This window comes from Acipenser ruthenus, chromosome 40 (assembly GCF_902713425.1).
Source record: "Acipenser ruthenus chromosome 40, fAciRut3.2 maternal haplotype, whole genome shotgun sequence".
NCBI lineage: Eukaryota > Metazoa > Chordata > Actinopteri > Acipenseriformes > Acipenseridae > Acipenser > Acipenser ruthenus.
The window spans coordinates 1,051,999-1,074,119 of record NC_081228.1 but is presented as its reverse complement, the minus strand read 5'-3'; the positions used below and the strand labels follow the sequence as shown (position 1 = coordinate 1,074,119).

The following is a 22,121-nucleotide window of genomic DNA, read 5'->3' as shown; positions in this document are numbered from 1 at the left end:
AGAACATAAAAAAAAAACATTAAATGCAGTCCGCCAATAGTACAGAATCATTTCTCTCTTGGCTTGCTATATCAAAAATAATCATAACAAATTGTACTCTTATTGTTCCAGCTAACCTGAAGCATTTCCATTTTGAAGGAATACAGAAACAAGCCAAAGAGTCGTGCTTGCCTCAGCACTAGTGTTTTCCCTACTACTGTATTTAACAGCAAAGAACCATGCACCAATCCAACTTCACAATGATCAGGGCAGCAGTAAGAATGGTAAATAATAATAATAATAATAATAATAATAATAATAATAATAATAATAATAATAATAATAATAATAGTGACCAACTCCAGCTAGCAGTGGCCATACAATAATGCTTCACCCTAAACAGTATGGACATTTATAACGTGCAGAAAGTAATTGAAAGATATCATGTTCTGGTTGAAACAGAAGCCAAGCCTGTAGGCTGTGGAGTTCAGATGCACAGCCTCTGCAGTCTGAGCCATTGCAGGCAGTCCCATTAGCAGCACGAGACCTCAGGAGCCTTTGTATCTACAGTAACTAACCTGAAGTGCGTCTGATTAAACCTCACAGTAAAAGACGCACGCTGTGCTCTGAAAAAGTCATTTCTCAATCTTCTGCCTACGCTACAGAAGAAATGGACGCCTACAGAATCCTACATTTTTCTTATGAGCTTCCGATCACAGAAAGAAATGACACCACAGCAAACACAGCTGCCTTAATTAACCTCTACAATCTGCACCATTAACAGGACACCTCAGCATTCACTGCTTGTGAGCAATGCATGTAGGCAATTTAGCCACACATGGAAAGACGTTCTGAAGCACCGTTCCGGCTAACACTGTTGCTCTACGTGACCTTCAGGTTAGCTCTGTCCGCTGTGCTGTGTTTGTGTGTGTGTGTGTGTGTGTGTGCCCTGTATGTCCTTGCTGCTGTTGTTCCAGCGAGGAAGACCTCTAACAATGACCCGCACTGACACTCTTCTTTATCCCTTCCAGGGAGCTCCCTGGAATGCATTCAGCTGCGTGGACTCCTGGGATACGCACAGCTGCAGCCACTGTGGCTATTTCAATATCTCATTTGCATTTCTGTGACTCTACAAAGAGCTTCAATACACCTACAAACCCATGCTTAGCACAGCTTGGTTATTTTCAACAGGGCCAGAGAGGGGCATGAGACTTCTACAATTACAAGCAGATTAGAAAAAACGAAACACGATTGTAACATTTCATTGGATGTTAATTCCTGCTGATGAAAATCTAACACCCCAGGAAACAATTTCTAATTTTGCCAGCGTCTATTCATGAAAAAAAAAACTACTGTACATTTCTACAAACAAATAATTAGTCTGTGGGGAGTTGCCAGGGACCCATTTGAGCAAAAATAAATAGAGAAATCTGATTAAACCTTCTTTTAAAAACACTGTTCCACTGTCAACAAAGACCAAATAATGAAAAATCTATTATGCAAATACAGCACACAGTTGGAAAAACGTTGCGTGGGGTAAATCCACAGTGGCTTACAGACTTACTGAATTGATGTACAGGCACAGAAGAAAAACCGATTCCCTCGGGGACGATGCTGAAGATCACAACAAGAGTGTTGATGCCATGCTGACTGAACGAGTTGAGCCCTCACACACAAAGCTTTGTAGCTGCTCATAAATGTAATAGCATGCATGGTGTGTTCATTACCTGCATCACGATTCTGCACTCTACATTTACTAGACAAGCATGCGTGGATATACTGTACCCCAAAACAAGCAGATTTATCCCAGCCCTGAATGGAACTGTTCTAAAGACTTGAAACTCTACACACCTAATCTGAACATAACATAACATGCAGATTTCATATAACCTTGTACGTAATTCATTTCTAAGTTTAATACTTTTTTTTTTTTTAAGCACTGCTTTATGATCGTTTTTCCCCAGGCTCATTTATGTGTTTGGCGCTTTTCGACCGATCCTAACAATGCACGCAATTGTCTTGGTAGTGAACGCTGAGAAACAACAGCCTCTGATTGGACAGAGCTTCCAGGAAGGGTTCCCTTGGCACACAGGCTGGGCTGATGTCCTCATGAGCACACTGTCACAGCAGCAGGGCTTGCAATGCACCATGGAAACGGAGCTATTTATATTGGCCGAGTGAAGAACAGGGTGTTAATGTGAACACTCTCTAAGTGTGAGCTCCCATTAAATCCAGCTGATTTCAAAACTGACTTGGGAGAGCAATATCTATTCCATTCTTAGTTATACTGTAACCCCTTTGGAGTGTAAATGCATGAAAGTGTGTCTGTCTGTCTGTGTGTGTGTGTGTGTCTGTGTGTGTGTGTCTGTGTGTGTGTGTCTGTCTGTCTGTCTGTCTGTCTGTCTGTCTGTCTGTCTGTGTGTGTATGTGTGAGTGTGTCTGTCTGTCTGTCTGTCAGTGTCTGTGTGTGTCTGTCTGTGTGTCTGTCTGTGTGTGTGTCTGTATGTCTGTGTGTGTGTGTGTCTGTCTGTGTGTGTGTCTGTGTGTGTGTCTGTCTGTGTGTGTGTGTCTGTGTGTGTGTGTGTCTGTGTGTCTGTCTGTGTGTGTGTGTGTCTGTGTGTCTGTCTGTCAGTGTCTGCATGTGTCTATGTCTGAGTGTGTGTGTGTCTGTGTGTCTATCTGTGTGTGCCTGTCTGTCTGTCTGTGTGTCTGTGTGTCTGTCTGTGTGTCTGTCTGTGAGTGTCTGTCTGTCTGCCTCTGTGTATATGACTGGGTGAAAGTGGAAGGCAGAATAGTAAGGTATGTTTTGAAATTCAGAGATGGACCGACTAGTAAGTTCCTAACCTTTTATATCATGAAAAGAGAAGTTAATCACAGAGAAAGAAAGAAAAAAAGACAAAACACATTGTATTAGCTTAATAATACAATTCCAAATGACAATGATTCAGAAATGCTGTGTGCAAAGTTCACTTAACCACAGCAGCCATCTTTCCAAAAGAAAATCTCACTGTAATTGAATTACACGATTTCTGTCTATTATTGTAACACAGTTTGGTACTAACAGACTTGGTGATGCGTGGAAATAAAACCCAGTTCAGATACAGAGCAAAGGTTATTAAAAATCATAATGCAACTTTAATTAACTTTGGCTTTGATGCCACTGAATGCATTTCAATGAGGCATTACTGCTGGTGCTGAACTATGAGCTGCAGCACCAAGTAGCTGGATCAGACCCATTAGGATGGGACTAATGTATAGTGAAGCATAGATAAAGTTAGACGCAACACAAACGCTCTCTATTCTATGCAGTATGTAAGTGGGTTAATTAAGCCGGGTAGAAATCCCAAATCGGGTGGCCCTGCTGTGTTTTAAGTTTTTCATATTGGAAAAGCTGGTCTAGTTAAAAGTGTTTACGGTAACAATATGTTGTTAAATGTTCCATTTTGCTAAACCATGTTTATGTACGTTTCGTAAAAAGGCAAGACACCAGAAAATGCTGTAATTCCCAACTATTACTTGTAAATCAATTTCCTCTACCCAGGGAAACCTTTCATTTGAAATCCCAATTCTGCACTTATTTGTGCCTCTCCCTCCAGCTCTGTGAACATGCATTCCTATTATAAAAGTTCATCCAAGTCCAGGGCGGGTGACAAGCAGTAAATCAAAATGATTTTCAATCTCTTTCGAGCGAGCGAGCGCCTCTTATTTATACTGCCTCTCCCGCTTCAAACACTCCCGTTGTTCTAGTGAAGAGTGCCGGCCGACCAGCTCCTGTTTATTTGTGAATTAATAACAGGTGATGGACAAGCTGATGAAAATCAGACACCCAACAGTGCATGCTGCGCGCTCTCTCTCTGGTTTACTTCTCTCAGTGAAAATATGAAAACAGTGTTTTTTTTTTTTTTAAATGATGCCAATATTTAGGTCAGTCGCTGTTTAGACACCATTCGCTGTTTGTGACTCTTAATAACAGAATTTTAAAATTCACTGTAAATGCCTTTTCACATTCTCTTGCCATGCGTGTGCCAGGTATGTACCTTGCTTTAGAGGCTAAAGTAGTATCAAATTACATGTTGTCATAGATTTGACTGTCCTTTTACCTTTTTATGATGTCATGTGGTCCTTACAGCAATCACTCAAGTGTCCTCAATGCCTCTAGGTGTACCAGGATTTGCATGTGCTTTTAATCTGCTTTACTAGCCCTTTCTGTGCTTTTACCATCGTCAGCCACAGTGAATTTTAAAAAGGGATGCTCTGCTGTATAAAGCATGTTAATAATAAACTGTTTCTAAAAGAAAACATGGAAAGCCTTGCAGCGTTTTAAATATTTAAACATTGTGTGTTTGATTACACTTTTAACTTTGGTCAGGCTTATAAGGGTTAATTACTTCAGTGCTTCAGGTTGTGTACCCCCATTTCCTCCACCCCCTTTAAGTGTTCACAGTCTTCTCATGTTCCGTCAGTGAAATCCACCTACTCAACTAGCAGTGAACCTTTGGGAGTTGCCTTATTGAGAGACGTACCGCACTGTGTTTTACCTCAAAACTGAATCCATGTGCAGAACACTGTCTGCACTAAGAGATATCCATCAGCCCAGCTTGTCCTTAAACTCTGTGTTTATTTACAAGGAAACGGAACATCAAGGGCTGCCCTGTTCTTCTTACCGAGGAGCAGCCATTTCAGTCCTCATTTCCTGACCACCTCTTCATTGCTACCAGCATGTTGAAACAAGCAGGCTGAATCAATACTGTTCTGCTCTGTACTTCAGACTCCCAGAAAAGTGAAACTATTGCCAGAAGACGGGAGTGGAACTTCATGGGGGTAAAAATAACAAATGTAAATCTACTGAAATAAAACCTCCGAGCACCCCTCTAAAAGCCATTCGAATTGAAAATGCGTACCAGGTGTTGGTAGCATGAAAATATCAGACGTTACAGTCTGTGCTGGGAAAGGGGGTCCCAACTGTTCACCCTCCATACCTGCCCTGTTGTCCACTATTGGCCAATATGGTGTGTGATCACCAATGCAGGACCGACATTGATTATGCACACTGGGGATGGCTGTGCCAGTACATAGACCTTTCTTCTAGATTTACACCTGTGGTACCATCGAAGTACTGTGGGCAACTGTGAAATCCTGAATATGTATACAAACATTTATGTACTTAAGTCTACCATTCTCAACTACAACATCTAAAAACGTACTGCTTAGCAACAGACATTCTCTATAGCAACTGTGTCGTGTGGCTACCTGCAATGTAGCAATATTTATAGCAGCACCGGAGTGAAATACAGCCAGGACCTGCTTCCAATCTGAAATTAAACAGAAGCGAATGCAAACCAAATCCTTTTCAGATGAGGATATTTCCTTTATTGGAAACACAATCCGGCTGGGGGGCTTCCCGTGCGCCAGGCCGTGCTTCACCGCAGTAAACTGTTCTACAATGACGGCACTTTTATGAAACCTCCCAAAACGAGCGGTTTATAAAACTTCAGTATTTTACAGGATGAGAGCTTTATGTTGTCCTCAGCTCGTACCATCAGGGAGTGGAGTCTTGGGTTACAGGCTTTTATGTTAAGTGACCCAAAACCTGCCTTTTTAAGTCTCGAGAAATAGGTTCCTTGCAGGGGACAAGTTGTGAAGCCTCCATAAATTCTGAGCTTGAATGTTAACGGATCCCGCTTTTCAAACCACATGGACACCAAGTCTGTATTGACGACTGACCCTGTAATAAATCCATATGGTGCTACAAACACTGGAACTACTGTACCGTGAATGTGCAGTAAATTTACCGCATAACTGAAACCGTTTTCTTTTAAACGCTACATTGTGTAGCACATGTAACGCTGTCGTCTTTTTCTGTTCTGTGGACAGCTCAGGCAATGTTTTGATTGTTCTTTACATATGGATGGTTTTCTAAGGCCAAAAGTGTTTTCCACATGGATTGCCTTTCTCAAGAAACATTTCAAATAGAGACATATAGATTAACTGTACTTTAAGATTCTTTGTATAGAAAGCCATTACATTTCTAGTATTTTTTTTATTTATTTCAGTCTTTGCTTTCCCAGCTATATTGGAGTTCAATGCATTGTCATTTAGATATAACCTTGCACTGTTGCATGTCTGACAGAGCAGGCTATAAAAGAGTGGAGGAAGCGGGTGTCCCTGTAGGAGATGCAAACAAACCGGACTGTCAAAAATGAGTGCTCTGATAAATTACATAAACAGACACCACTCAAACATTTTAAACATGACTGCAGATTTGAAATGGTAATGGAAATACATTTATTTTACAGGATGTGGCCATTGGCGGCACGGTTTGATATGCACATATTCTAGTGTAAATAAAGTTGGAGATTAAGAAGTCATCATATTGGGTTTCCTTTTTGGCAGATCCCTGAATTCCCTGAATCCTGTGTTGTCTAGCTAAAGTCTTTATTGTTTGTGAAATGAATGCATCACTAGGAGACAGCGATAAGAACAGTGAACCCACAACTGACCTACAAGTGTCTTTCTCTGTTGACTTTGTTAACAGACACAGAACAGAACTACAACGAGGAACAGGATAGGAAAACGTGGACAAACAATTACCAAAAATAAAAAAAAAAACTGTCTCTGTAATGTCTTGCCAGGTGTGAAAAAAGACTGCGCTGCATGTGGATCTCGAGTTAAAACCAGGGCTGTCAATTAATCAATCACAGTTCATTTCTGTGATTAACGCCTTCATTTTCTTTTTAATGCACGTTAATCGTACTTCTGTCTTAGCACACCGTAATTTCCTGCGGCACCATTTCAATTCAGTGCATTCCAGGATTACATGTGTGTAGCCATCGTTTGAATATAAAAGTAGTCATGGAACCGCATTATGTAGCAAGGCACTCGAACTGAAGGACTCGTGAGTGGGATGTTTATTTTTTTAAACTTTCTGAATGTTCATTGGATGGAAGGAGGGTTAGTTGTATTGACTGTTAAAAGGGAGTTCCAGTATCACAGAAGTGCATCTAGTCTGCTGTACCCACTGCGTGCTAAACATGCTTTCACTACTCAAAATACACTCCAGTAGCTTTTTCTACTACAGACAACAACGACACAACAACAAATGAAACCCGTCCGTTATTATTATTATTATTATTATTATTATTATTATTATTATTATTTAAACAGCAGTGAAAAACTTCAGTTTATGAGTAAAGGAAACTGATAATTGGTGAGTTATAAACTGACTTCATTGTGATTTAGCAGTTGGTTCAAACAATTTAACAACAATGTTGGATTGCAAATAAATATAAAACTATAAAGAGAAGCCAAAAATAGGAAAACAGTTTTTTTTATGCTGGGTTGTTTTTTGGATGATGACAATAATAATAATAATAATAATAATAATAATAATAATAATAATAATAATAATAATAATAATAATAATTAAAATGAGATGGATGCAGTAATTGTATCAATTAAATACGCGATTAAAACCAAGATTAACCGAGATAATTTTTTTAAATCTCAAGATTAATCGCGATTAATTTTTTTTTTTTATCGTTTGACAGCCCTAGTTAAAACACAAAGAAAACTCATTCTAGCTTCATAAATAAATGACATCAAGTCTGTTTCAGTCTGGACGGCTTTTAATTCCCACACAGGCACACGCAGAAAAAAGAAATTAACAATCTCATCCCAGGCTTCTCTGAGGGAGATGAAAAAAGGCATTAATTGTTGAGGATTAGGCCCGTCTTCTTTGTGAAATCGCTTTCATGTTATTCAATAATTCATGGAATTCATGTTTAATTAAACACAGCTGATTTTCAGGAAAAAAAATAACCTAAATAAGTTAGAAAAATATGGCGTTTAAACAGCTGTAGGTAACAGGAACATGACAGTTCAGCCCAGTACAAGATTACTACAGCAGAACTCCACAAAACGGAAATATTACTGCAAATATCCCTGGTTTGAGCTGCAATGAAACGCTTTCAGTAGCTATAAATTAAACCAGCATGATGAAAATGCTGACGACCATGACATACATCAACAGTATGTACTGAACAGTATAAATAAGAGTCTTTTTAATGACAGTTTAATAAAAGTGTGACACAGACGGATAGATGAAGAGACACACAGCTCCCCCCTCCCGAGATCTCCAGCACGTGATGCTTAAGGGATCGTGTCCGTCGATGACGGCTCTACCACGGGATAGTTGACCGCGACGGGAGTTATGCGTCCCGAGCCGAAGGCATGTTATAAGATGGATAATTGGATAAGCAGTTTTGTTGATACATGGAGAATCATGTGAAGTGTTGCATTCAGTATGTACGTACAGATAACAAGACCCCATCTCTGCATGGACAAGCAGCAATCAAGTCAAAGCAGCAGCTTCTCTGCACCTCATGACTTTGATGTGCTTCTGAACCAATCCCAGATGGAACTCAGAGGAATACCTTCGGGGCTGAGCAAATTACTAGAGGAAAACGATCCACATGCTTCACACAAAACTCGTTAAAGGCACAGATTTCTACCTGAGATCAGCTTTCAACTGTCCAGGGGAAGAGACATGCTGAAAACAATTACGCTTGTTTTTCCTTTAAACTTCCACTGCAAGCTTTAACTCAAAAGCTAATAAAAAACACACACACACAAACGCAGTATTAACTACATTCCTACAGTGCCTGGGTTGTTCAAAAAACAAATGTTTATTTTTTAAGAAAAATAATCAAAATATTAAGAGGAGAGTCAATTAAATAAAAGTGTACTTTCTTAAAGCAATTACACTACTAAGCCACTGGGTGGAACTATGTGTCATGCATAAATTCCCATTCAAACAAACCACAATTGCACCATCTTCCTTTCTCCACCAGGTGGCGGTGTTTACTATGTAAAGTTACAAGCCGTTGGCTCTTGTATGATCAGTTGTTGTTGTCTGCTTATGCAGACTGTGGTTACTGTAGCAACACACAGGATATCGACTCATTCATTGATCCAATCCTTGTCTCTCTAACACAAAAGAAACATAATTTTTATGATTTATTTTCCTCCTAATTTAGTTAATGATGCAATGGCATAGCCCAGAATGAGCCCTACCTATTATGAACTAATGCATCAATCCATCCAGTCATTCATTGATTTAATAGCCATGTAACAGTGCCTGAGGTTCAGCATCTCATTTATTGCCTCAGCCCCGGTTGGTAACAGCATGAATAATCAAACCCACCGTTTAACAAACTGAATTCAAGCGATGCTAATAAAAAATAAAAAAAAACACAACAGATGAAAAATGTGCTCATTAACTAAATTCACACAATTATTTCACAATCAACAATGACACCTCAAAATCCTGCCATGCTGTTAACAGACAATATGCAAGCGGTAAACGAAAAGCAACCTTGAAAAACATCTCCTGTATTTTAAATTCACTGCCCTGCACATCACCTTCCTGTCGAAATGTCTTCAGAATGCCACAGCTAGCAGCTAAACCCAGCAGAACACTGGGTTCAAATCAAACATACTGGGCTTAACTGGGATCTCTCACCACCTAATACTAAGAAACACTCGTCGTACATTTACATGTCTGTTCCAGTCACACAGGCATGCCTAATTTCAAAGTATTTCAAGTAAGTTGCAGACAAAAGGAGAACATTTATCAGACAGCGTATGAATGTAGAAATTGAGTTAAAAACGCCAGCCTGTTTGTCACGGAGAGCAGAGGTTCCTTAGGAAAGGAACACAATATTGTGGATGACAATACACAGCTTTGCCAGTCCACAATAAACTATTCAAGCTCTTCCACCAGCCTGAATCAATCCTAATCAGCTAGGCACACAAAGTGCGCGGATCCTGATGCGACCTGAAGGTGCTCTGAAATGATCTCATAAGCTATTTGGAGTTCCTTCAATGGACACGGAATGGGTTCTGTCGTTTCTCTTCATTATAGCCTTCCTACATTATAAATGTGTGTGAGACTACAGAACAATCTACTGTGCTTCATCACAACATGACACTCCTGCTCCATCTACCAGACACACAAGAAGCTGTGCTGGAAATCTGGGTTTGAAATCCCTCTCAGATTACATATCTGGAAATTACAATATTTGCCCACTGGTGGCGCTGTGTGCTTTATAAGTAGCTCACTAGAAAAACTATATCTGCAAGACTAACAATCAGTTCAGCACATGATACAGTAAGCTAATGGAACATGCTTCAGTATACGACTATCTCAGTGGTCCCGGAGATGTGGAAAGAGCACAATGTAATTGTGTGTTCAGCTTCACAACAGCAGAAGGAACACTAGCACCACACTGCGGGGAGTAAGCTAAATCTATAGGCCCCTCCTACCAGAGCTGGGGTAGCGTGTCCAGTGCAGCCTGGTATAAATTACTTTTACTTCCTTGAGGTTGCAGGCTGAGCAACACGTCCAACAGGAGGGCATACTGTATTTGACACACTTCGAGTTTCATTTTTCAAGAGAAGCAAAATCCGCCCATGTCTCCTGCATACTCAAAGCTAATCTAGTTATACGTGTTTCAAAGCACAAGCTACTGTAGCAGCACTGCCTCAGGGACCCTCACAAAACAGCAAAGTCCTCTATCGGCCTCCCAGGGTCTCGACCTGCCTTTTTCAGTACAAATCAAAACGGGCAATCGAAGTCCCTTTTTGCCATTTCACTCTCTAGACATCAATGCCGTGAGGGAATACATTGATCAGCTATGGTTAAAAAAGAAAAACTGCACAGGAGGAAAGGATGGAGCGAAAAACAAAACTGGGCAAACAGATAGCAGGGTATTGTACAGCATGATTACGAGACAAGCTTAAATCCCAAACCTTCTGAGACAGATTTCACTTTTAAACTATGCTTGTACTGTACAACACCTGAGATATCGTACTGTACAGCACCTGAGATATTGCAAAATCATTGAGAAATGTAAAGCTACACGCTGCAAGAAAATGTGTATGTCCGCCAACCTGACTGAACTACTGTACCGGTACTGTAGGGTACAGAAGGTTGGCAAAGCAATTAAAACCTCATCGCTGAATTGCCCTTTTGTGTGATAGGGTCACACAAACAGGCCCTTTACCAATGCTTCTTATGAGCATCCATCTGTTCCAGAAAGACTGTTTGACTAAAATGAAAACAAATGGGTCTTTCTTGACCAATAAATTGGAAACGAGGAGCGACCTTTGTACATCTTTTCACAGAGAGCACAGCAGCAGAGTGTCCCTGAGGTACCCCTCCACACATACCTAAAGCAAGAACATGAACAAAAACACTTCAAACCGTTACCTCCGTCAAGTATGCGCTGGTAACCTTGCAGCTTTGAAACTTGGCATTACAATTTCTGCATCGCTTACTTCCTGTCTTGCCATCGGGCGGTCATAGAGTCTAACCTCGTCGGTTGACTAAGCAAGTACAATGGTCCGCCTTGATCAATATGGGGGACATATTTCAGAACAAGCATTAGTTGTTTCTCCCCTGACAGTATGAATTGACATCATCTCCATGTGCGCCTAACCAGAATGATGCAGGAACCCAGCGCTGTCCACTTTTAAATAGGGGGCAAACAATTGAGTCCAGGGAGCTGGCCAAGCCCCAGACTCACCCACTGGAAAATCCAATAGATCACTTAAAATGGCGAGACGATGAAGGTCAGAATTTAAATGGAATAGCCTAAGGTCTAAAGCCTAGCCAATTCATCGTGTTTTCATTGGGTTTTGTTTTATTCTCCATTTTAATATTACTTCAGGGGGACTGAGCAGCAAACACGGTGATAACGTGCCTGTATCGGGAGTCCACCAGTAACCTGGCAAAATGAGCATTCCCTGTTGATGCAACGCATATGCCAGCTTTGCTGCGGAACTCCAGATCTGGTCCTATATGCATAACACTAGTGCTCATTAAAAAAAAAAAAGCATTTTAAATATACAATCTACTATACTACTACCAAAATCACTAATAATAAAGCATGTAAGAAAGCTGTACATGTACACACTGTTCTATAGTATATTGTGCTGCCATTCTTCATAGCCAGGAACAGTTCCATACCGTATAGCCTCTGGCACTGAAATCATTGCCCAAAGTGATATAAAGTGGGGTGGAATTCATTACCAGTGACCAACGGGGTGTCACCAGGAGCTTGACCCCATTGACTCACAGGAGATTTCAATCTGGTGATAATAAGCATGACATTAACAGTGGTGATATTAAGCAGGTTTGGTTTTAGTTAAGATTCTTTTCTTCCTTAAGATTTGAGCTTTTCAGACCCAACTTTGGGCAGACACAACCCATGGCCCTTGGTGTCAGCCCCATCGATTCTCTTTCTAAATTTAGAAGGGCATTATAAAAGCAAATCTTGCCCGCCAGCTTTAATGTGATTCCTGATTTACAGCTTTGCCTGGTGCTGACTGCTCTGGATTGTCTGACAAATGGACGATGCAGCTCACTTCGGTTTATGATGTACAGCAGTATTCATGCTCTGTGCTACAGAGACCAGTTTGTATACAATCTATGATTTATTGCAATAATACATAATGGAGCTTCTTTCCACTCACCAAACCCTAAGAAAGCAGTAAAACCAAGCTTCAATATTACAGCAGTGTCGCTACGAAAGGCAGCACTGGCCACCACACCTCGAACGGTTTAAGAAGGCAATTGCAGAGCATTCATAAAGCTTTTTATCATCCAAGCAATTAGCAGCAAACAAACCATCTGTCACACAGCACCGCACGTTGCTGTAAATGTGAATGAATCATTGTTTTGTCTATGGTGGAAGATTTAGGCAATTATCTTCATGAGCCCCATTTAATGCTACCTGGTTTTATGCCAGCATCACTTGCCAACTACCAGGTTTGGCGAGGCATTCAAATCACTAACGCCAATATAACTTTACAAATCCGAAGTGATAATGATGTGAACGCTGTTTCTGTTTCGGTCCATAATAACAACCGGACAAAACCGGAGAACTGAAACTGTGTTGCCAGTGCTTCTGGACGTCAACTCCTGCAGGGAATCAAAGAGAAAGGGAAAAAAAAAGTGTAGGGAGATCTAGATAATAACAAGTGATGGAGGGGGTCTGGATAAGCCATGAAAAATGAAAGCACGACCATTTCTCTTAGAACTCAAATTTCAGTATCGTTGGATTTTTAATTCATCATTTAAAAACAAACTGACTGTACGAGTTTGCCTTACAACATTATCCCAAACCTACATATTAATGAGGTATATGTCTTTACTAGACTACTCCAAACATGATTAGGTCATCCAACATGAATCTAGTGGCAAACCTGGCATCTATTAAGCACAGCCTGAATCAACACGCAACTCAATATTTAAAAAATTAGCTTTCAGTTTTAGATTAAAATGCCAAGGGAAGGAAAGACTAATAAAACACAGTAATAACTCTCTTCAAAGCATATGTTGGCATCTGTTCTAGCTTTTTAGCTCTGTCTTTCCCCACTAAATAAGCACTGTGGTATGCACTGCAGACATAAATACATCATTTCTGAATGGCTCAGTGGTGAACAAGCACCCAGCAATCACATAATTCTAATGAATTCTTCCCCTGAAACCCAGTGAACTCTTCATTTCAATCTGTATGTGGAAAAGCACCTGGTTCTCATTAGCAAAGCCTGCATTACTCAAACGGTTTGGGTTCAGGGTACCTTCGCATGACGGCTGCAGCACCATGAACTGCCCCTGCAAGTGATATAATACCTCTGTAACAAATCAGAGGTACATAGATTAACGGTACACACTTTGGAGAAAGTCCTATACATCAGTTCAGAAATCTGCTTTGAATTCCCTAAAACTAGCAACTCTGTCTTAGACACAAAAGAGCCTCTAATGTCCCTCCCTGCTGTTTTTACTGGCTTTAAGAACTGAAGTCTTAACCATTTGCACTGAGAGATGCATCTTGGTCAACAGCAGCAATAGGATGCCTATCGGTTACCATGGCGACACATACTGCAGTCAAGGGGGATGTGAACACACACACAGTGAATAACAATGGCCGACTTGAGACGGGGAAACATGGAGCCCAGATACCGTCAGGTAATTCACAAACAAGCCTGAGATTCTGGATTCTGGATATAACAGACAACACCTGGCTGGTGATACTCAATTACCACACACACAAAATAAATAGACCCTGTTTACAGCATCCTAAAATGACGCTGAATTCAAGTCAGCTAAAGCGAAAGCTTTTGACTGACTGGAACTGGATAAAAAAACGATTTCCGTCTTTGCGACTCTTCTGGACATCCAGATGGAAAAGGGCATACCCGCACGTATTTCAGCAACGCAGGGTTCCTTTCATGTTAAGAGTCTTTTCAACTGCCCACATTTAACTGCATACATAATATCTGTAAGAGATCTGTCATTCGTTAGCCCATTACTGCTGGACCGCTGCACCAGTTCCGACAGCAACATGAGGAGAATTCCATTTCTGCTCAAGATCATCTCTGTGGAAGTCATTAGGTTTAGAATTAGATACTTCTATTTAGTATCTCTATCTTTGTAATCACCAGACTACTCCCCTCATACCATGTGAAAAAAAAAAAAAACTGAAATTTGTCTGCCTTCTTGAAGTATGACTGCAGCTGTTTGACGTAAAAAAAAAAAAAAATGTGCTGGCAATTGTTTATGTCAGCATCACAATGCTTGGACATTAGTACTGTTTGTGTTTTAGGAACAAATAAAGAGAAAAGTGGCTTTAACATGGATTAAACCTAAAATGTGTCTAAAAGAGATAAATTCAAAAACAAAAGCTGCATGTTAATGAAAGACTTACACTAGAGTTAACTTATTAAATTGTAATACAGTACAATTATGCAATGTAGGTATCTGGTCTTCTTAAAACCAGGTACTATGATAAGAATAGTTATCAACGTATTCTTAAGTCTCTTATTACCATGGGAAGTTGCTTACAGCATTCGACAGACTGCAGCCCCTAAATCAAAGTGTTGTGTATAGGAACCGCGACTCAGGCAGTCCTGTTTGTACCTCTCAGAAGCACTCAAGCAGGGGGCACGACAAGGACAGCAGCAGGTAGCACTTAGGTTAATCTGATTTCTACAAGGTGAAGCTCCCAGCTTCAACTTACAATGTATTACAGGGAGTGACACCAAGTCTGAACAAGCAGGGGGTGCACTGGTCATTTATACAGCTGCATCTCAACCCACCCCAGCATATCAGCATCTTACCGGCTTCCTGATTTATTCATGAATTAAGCCTACAGCAGCGTATCGACTCCTCTCATCGCAAGCCCTGGCTTATTCGATTGAGACTTCAGTTGACTGAAGATCACCAGGAAACCAGAAACTGGTATTAACAGAATTTAGGCAAACACTGGTCTTTGAGAAGGGCTTTCAAAATGAACTGACTACAGGTATCAATGTACACGCATGCAAACACAATACAGTACATTTTACAGAACCAGTAGATGAACCTGGGAACTACAGTTGTGGATTTAGTACTCACAGCAGGCAAAAGCAGCTTCATATACGCATACATTTGTTCTGCTAAACTAAGCAGACTTACCTATCCAGCTCATAGGGTACAGCTTTCAAAGTGATTCTTATTCTGGTAACACTGCAGTGGGACTGTTCTTCATTTATAAGAAATACTGTATAACAAAATGTTACTAAAACTACCTTGTCAACCGAAAATATCCCTTTCCTGTCTGAAAGGTTGCAGGACTGTGCTAATTAATCCTGCTTAGCCTTGCTTAGCGGCGATCCATTTTCATTCAGCCCACCACTGTCTGGCTGAGATTCTTTATACGCCTTGTGTTAATGGTTTTTCAATTGACTTCTGGCGTTCATCCCTCCACTATGGAAATGTTCACCTTCTAATTGTGATGAGAAATTTCTACTGTCTCTTGATGCACTGGCAACGCGTTTCGAACGCAGCTATAAATGGAGTGCTCCATAATTCATAATCCGCTGTGATACAGTGCATACAACAGAATTGCTTATTTGTGCTGACTGCTAAAACAAGGCAAGACTATAAAAGGGCACGTTTTGAAAAATGTGGGCACAGAACATAGCCTTTCAATGGAACGTCAGCTTAAACTCAAGACGACTTTGCTGTAGCACCTGATGTATGCTACCAGGTGTATTTTAATCATCGAAATGATGGCAGACCTTGGATTAGAAGGTGTGTTAAAAATACAATGACAGCTCAGATTAAATAATGGAAAGCTGGTCTTCAGAAATCAACCCTAAATGGTACTTTGATGCACTTTAATGGTTAAATTAGATCGTTTTCACAAGATGTCGCCTGGTAAGAGACCGAACAATTTGCATCCCAGTTTTAAATAGAAAAGCTCAACAGAAAATGCTTCTGTAGAGTTGATTAAAAAATAAATTACAAAAAAAAGCACTCCAAGGGCTAGTCTTATCTGTGTAGCATTAACAGAAGAAAAAAAAAACACCTTGAACAGACGAGACAATCTTAACTGTTTTATTTTCCATCTCTCGTTAAACAAACTGCTTTCATTTTCAGTCTAATTAGGTTATTAAAAATAAATTGATTTTTTTCCTTTAAAAAAATACCCATTTTGTTGAATGGAACACATCTTTTCACTCCACAAGCCTTGTTGCAATAGATGTTACATAAACCCTTTGTTTCTTAGGAAAACAGATGGTGGGGCCTGGAATGTGTGATAAGTCCTTGCACTGAAAAGAAATCAACAGTGTGTTTTCTATTGAAAATCACACATCCATTTCTAGAGGTACCGGGACATGGCTGTATACATAATCTTTATTTCCACACTGCATTTATTTTTTTTAATTCACTTCAATTTCCGAATCCGCAGTGATAATAACACAAAGTTTTATCAGCAGCTTCAAAGACGATATGAATTTGAAAGCATTAAAAAAATAAATAAATAAATACTACAGTGAGCTTTTATCTTGCGACAGGCAAGATCTGGAGACAGCCTGTTCAATTAATTGTATCCCTCACCTATTTCCTCATGTGTACAATAAACCTTGATGAATGAGCTCTGAATTCATCTGGATAACGTTTGTAGAAATAAATACTGTAGAGATGGTCAATCAGTATAGAAATGCATAGATACAGTGGGGCTCAGTGTTTGGTATGGATTGTAATCCATCCATAACTAACTGCTCAATCATAAAATCTGAGTAGAATTAGGTTTTACATGTAGAATGTTAGTACATTTCACCAAACCCTAATACCTCCAGTCCTACGCCCTACAGAAAGAGTGTTGATCAAGAACCTAGCAAGCTCTATGACGAGGTGCTCCAGCACTCTGTGATCAAAGTCTAATCGCATTTACACCAGAGCTAATCAGAGCAAAAACTAAATCGGTTAACATCACCTGCCACGCGATTAGAATTGGATATCAGTTAAGGACTAAGTCACGTTGCTGGAGAGCGACTGCAGAGAGATTGCGTCTTGTTTTTAATTTGATATTGTCTCTTATTTTTTTATTTAACCCTGTTGTTTTTTTTTTTTCTCATTTCCTGTTGTCTTTCAAATAAAATAATCCTTTCGGCAAGCAGAAATGCCACTCTTATCTGTCACGCTCCGCTGCATGGTCGGATGAGCAGCAGGTAATCTGCTGAAGGCTCTGGGGGAATCAGTGGTTAACAGCCGACTTCCTCTCTGAACTGCTTAGATCTGTCGCTCCCGCCTTTCTCCGCCTTCCACTCTCTCAAACAGCAACCTTTAAGCAAGTTTAAACGCAGGAGGCTGCAGATAATAATGTAGACCGCAACACCTGCATTAAGAGCTCTGAGCAACTTGGAATGACAGAACAGGTGTTTCCAGGGATGCAGGGTGGTTTTCTGTGGAGAGAAAGCGGACTGTTCCATGGGAGACTGGGACACTATCATTCACGACTTTCAGTTTTCCAGGCTGGACTAATTGTTTGGAGGTCATTCCAAGGCCACCGGTTTAAAAAAAGATTGTCTTGCCCCTCCCCCACCCTACCGATAAAGTTTTGTTTAAAAATGATGATTCTCACTAGAGATGCTTAATGTGACAGGTAGTAATCCATGATGATAGAATGCGTTATTTTACATTAGAGTCTGCAACCTGTCATCGCAAAACAAATATAAACAGCAGAGCTTTAGTCTAGCGGCACGCAAAGAAAGTAGTGTGTCTGGGTAGCCAGCTATGTGAGGCTCCGAATAGGGCACTAGGGAACATTTATCCATTAGAGAATGGCATGGCGATCAATAATCTTAGAATGCCGCTGTGTCCTGACTGCCTCTAGAATTGACCTCAAATGCTGTTTTGAAGCTTCCAACACAGATACATCTGGCAATCTGACTCTGTCGTATAGCTGCTAGGCTTGTCGTTATGTCTAACTCCACGAGAGGTTGTTGATGCAACGCTCTTTGAAATCAGAATGAAATTGTATTGTTTTTCCACGCCGCAATGACAAAGCCTAGCCTGACCAACAGCTCAGCTCTAACAGCTGGAATGCCACACTGCCTTTGATGGCCTTGTTTTGTGCGCTTCACGGCCGTGGAACACACTACCTAGCGACAGAGATGCCAGATCAGTAGGCAGCTTTAAAAGACATTTGCTTGAGATGGTTGGTTTCTTAATAGCAGCTTATGTTGTAATGCTGTTGTGTACTTTGCTTAATAAGACTCAGCATGGAATGTGCAAGCTACCTCAACGTGGATTATATTGTGGTATTGCACTGAACTTTTCATCTTGTGTGTAAAGCATAGTCTTGCTTAAACAGTCTTGAAAGTGTTATTAACAGGGCCTAAAGGGCAAGATTCTATAAGGTTTTTATTACTGATATGTTCTTTTTAGCACACTTTTGTTTTCAGAAAAGAAAAACACCAGCCTACTTTTTCCCATACTTACAAAGCTACAGAAAAAAAACGTAAAGATAAAAGTATATATTTGCCTCCCCCCCTTCAATTCATAGCATCGCGTCTTTCTCCCTTAATCAAAGACAACTGCTGCCCTTTGTCTTACCTTCCCTGTGTTTCATTGCATGTTGATGGATTGAAAGGCTGATTCATTAGCTGCTCTTTCCACAGCTGTGCTACCGACTGTATGTTAAAACACATGAATAACATTCCTCTGCCACATACGACTCCTGCCATCTCTGCCAGGAGAAGAAGGACCATGCTTCCCATTCCAAGACACTATCCAGGGACATTTCAAGCCAGTATTCCAGGGAAGGATTTCACTAGAGATGGGAGGCATGTGAGATAGACAGTGACCCCAGTGCGCCCACTATTCACGACCCCAGACTTGACACCCTGCCCCAGGCTAACCTTCCACCTTGTCACATCAGAGGAATGCAGGATAGCAGGGCTCAACACTCGAAAGCACTCTGACAGAGTTTCACTGACACTGACAGCAGCGCGCTGCCTTAAAAGGAAGCAGCATTTGCTTTGCTGCAATTGACTTGAAATGAAATCATTTTCTCAAAATGAATTCAGTAGTCGCGTACAGTACAATGATAAGTGTTTTTGATAAATGACTTAACAGCCAGCGACTACATGTATTTGTGAGGAAACAGGCAGAATGTGAAAACATATCCTGTTCTGTTTCAGTCACCCCGTCTTGGTGACTTTTAAAAAAGTTTAGAGCTCTCAACAGAACTCTCTGTGCTATAGCTGGGATGCTGCACCATTTTTTCCCCCTGTCTAAGCCCTTCCCTCCGAATCATACTGTTTAATACTTATAATTGCAGTGCTGAGAAAGCCACACCAACATGGCACGTACTTAATTAAACTAAATTAATATCCCTCAACGTGCGCCTGCGGCAGTTTCTGAAGGCACGGCTCCGCACTGAGCTGCACCTTGTTCATTATCTGTCTGCCTGCTCCCCTGTCTCTTCCAGGGCAAGGCTGACTAAGCAACAGTTTGTATTGAGTTTCCATGGGCTTTCACTGCCACAGACATTGCATTCTTATCAGCAGCATCTCCTGTGCTGAGGAGCCAGCTCTACTGCGTGGTCCCCTGGCTGTTTTTGTGTGATATTAATCACCTGTAAATACGCTGTCATACACCTTCATATCTCTTTAGATCACAGCAGCTAAGCACTGCTGGTCAGTCCCTGGATGGGTGATCCATACAAAATGGTGCCCGAAGTGACCAGAGTGAAGTTTACTAACCTCTTACTATAAACCTCGCCCCCAGCATGGTGTTCAGGGGTAATTTCTACTCCGAACATTGAAAAGATCAAATAGAATCTTTTGATGTTGAACCGGTTTCATGACCGACTGCAACACTGTACACATATAAGTGAAGCACTTCAGCACAAGACTATACGGTTTGTTTGGCACCTTGGGTTCTCACATTGCTCTGTTTGTTGTTTCAACGTTAACTCTTTTTTTTGTTGTTGTAATTTCTTGCGCTCTCGCTGAAGGGTTGTAAATGCATTGTTCAAACTCTGCAGATGAGCTTTAGCTGGAGAAATAGCAAGAGGAGAGCAGTTACATTCGCTCTGATAAATTGTAAAAGCTTCCCACTTGCTATTTTTCCAGCTAAAGCTCATCTGCACACTTTATTTATAATGCTTCATTACTATTAAAGCTCTTCCTGATTGTAAACCAAGAGCAATGCATTCATCTGGGTTCATTCCATGGCGCGTCAGTTACTTATGACCAGCCCAGTCTGCCTTTGTCTGGTTGATAATATCAGTCTTCAAGTGCTCTAACCAGACTGAAAAACAGTCCATCTCATTTCAGAGGAGTGCTTTTGAATGTACGATGTACAGACAGACACTACACTTAAGGCTCTCCCACGTCACTGGTCTTTGTCATATGGACTTCTACCATAACTCAAGCCCTTTAAATTGTTAACAGCCTCTCTCCTCCCAGTTGGGTCTCTAAGTTATTCTGACTGGAAGCACATTTCCAGACTCAATTAATGGCAATCTCCAGCGTTGATGAGTGAAGCCGGATCAGGTGCAAATAGGGAGGGGAGGGGCATGAATTAATAGTAGAGAACGGAGCATGTTCTTTGGTAAGAAGGAATGGGAAACGTCATAAAGTGAACAACAAACAGTCATGAAACCTGAAGCACCTTGACCCTTAAGTAAGAAGCGGAGTTACTGCTGCAAGGCAAGACAAAACAATCTGTCATTGAAGCTGAGCTTTAGAGTGTTACTGGGCATGGGCTCCAAAGGGAACCTCTTTGGTGATCCCTGCTCGGCTCATGAAGGGTGGAGAGACCTTCAAAGCAATCCCAGTGTGTCGCTGCTGTTACCAAAAGCTAACAATATGTTTGATTTGTAATCACTGTTTAATGAATGAAAGGAGCCGGCTTTTGATAACATCATATAAGAAAATGTATGAAATAAATATACTTATTTTAAACAAAAATGACCCACAGCTCTATGCATTTCTTGGTTTCAGATTACGTTACCATTGAGGTCTGCGGGTTACGGCTACACATGCTGTGTTTCTTTCTCCACGGTCGAACACTTGTGCACTTTTACAGAGTTGGGCATTCCTAAAATGTGGAGCTTAGAATGGACTTGATATGCGCCTACCTTAAAACGACTACACATTCTTAACTTTGCAATTGGCTCTGTATAATAGTTAGGGGCCTTACCTTTAATGAGACAACGTTTGTTGAGTTGCAGGAACATCAAGGAGCATCAGGAAAAGAAAAAAAAAACAAAAAGACATCGTTAGTTTCAAAAGGAGCTAAATGTTAAAAGCTTTACAAAAATGAAAAGCCCCACGCTGATTCTAATAGCTTCCTGCTTGTACTGTACACCATTTTACAAGAACTAAAGTGCACTGATTATACCTGGAGCAAGAAACAAAATCCTTAAAACTAGCTTTATGCTTGTGGAGACAACATAAGAAAACACCCCCGACTGTAACAGCATTCCTTTTCAAGATCCTTGCAGGTTTTCGTAAAGCTTTTGGAAACACATTTCAAATGACAGGCTGTTTAAATCTAAATCAGTGTGGAATACATTGCCATAGATGTCTTTCTATTTGACACACATCTCATTATTTTTTTTATTTTTTTTGTAATGCTGTAATTTTAAAAGAAAAAGGCTACATGCAATATAAAGAGATATCCTGAAGTTCGATATGCTGTTGTCAAATGTAAGTTCCGTGGGTTCTTTTTTTCCTCATAAAGTCTTTAAAATGGCTTCTCCCTGCTCTGTTATGTAACTGTACTCTGCTGCAATGGC

The 22,121-nt window shown here is 40.6% G+C and overlaps 1 protein-coding gene across 9 annotated transcripts in view; it reads right to left on the bottom strand.

Annotated features, from left to right (window-relative positions):
• LOC117397176 (neural cell adhesion molecule 1-like) overlaps positions 1-22,121 on the bottom strand; it is a 160,063-nt gene that overhangs the window by 88,274 nt on the left and 49,668 nt on the right. For 8 of the 9 annotated variants that reach the window (XM_059010166.1, XM_059010169.1, XM_059010167.1 and 5 more), the window contains exon 1: positions 21,725-21,821. The exons of the other annotated variant lie outside the window; for it this stretch is intronic. In XM_059010166.1, the coding sequence (XP_058866149.1) occupies positions 21,725-21,806 (82 nt within the window). In that variant the 5' untranslated portion in view covers positions 21,807-21,821. Of the gene's footprint in view, positions 1-21,724; positions 21,822-22,121 lie in introns of those variants that run through there. 9 annotated transcript variants of the gene reach the window in all.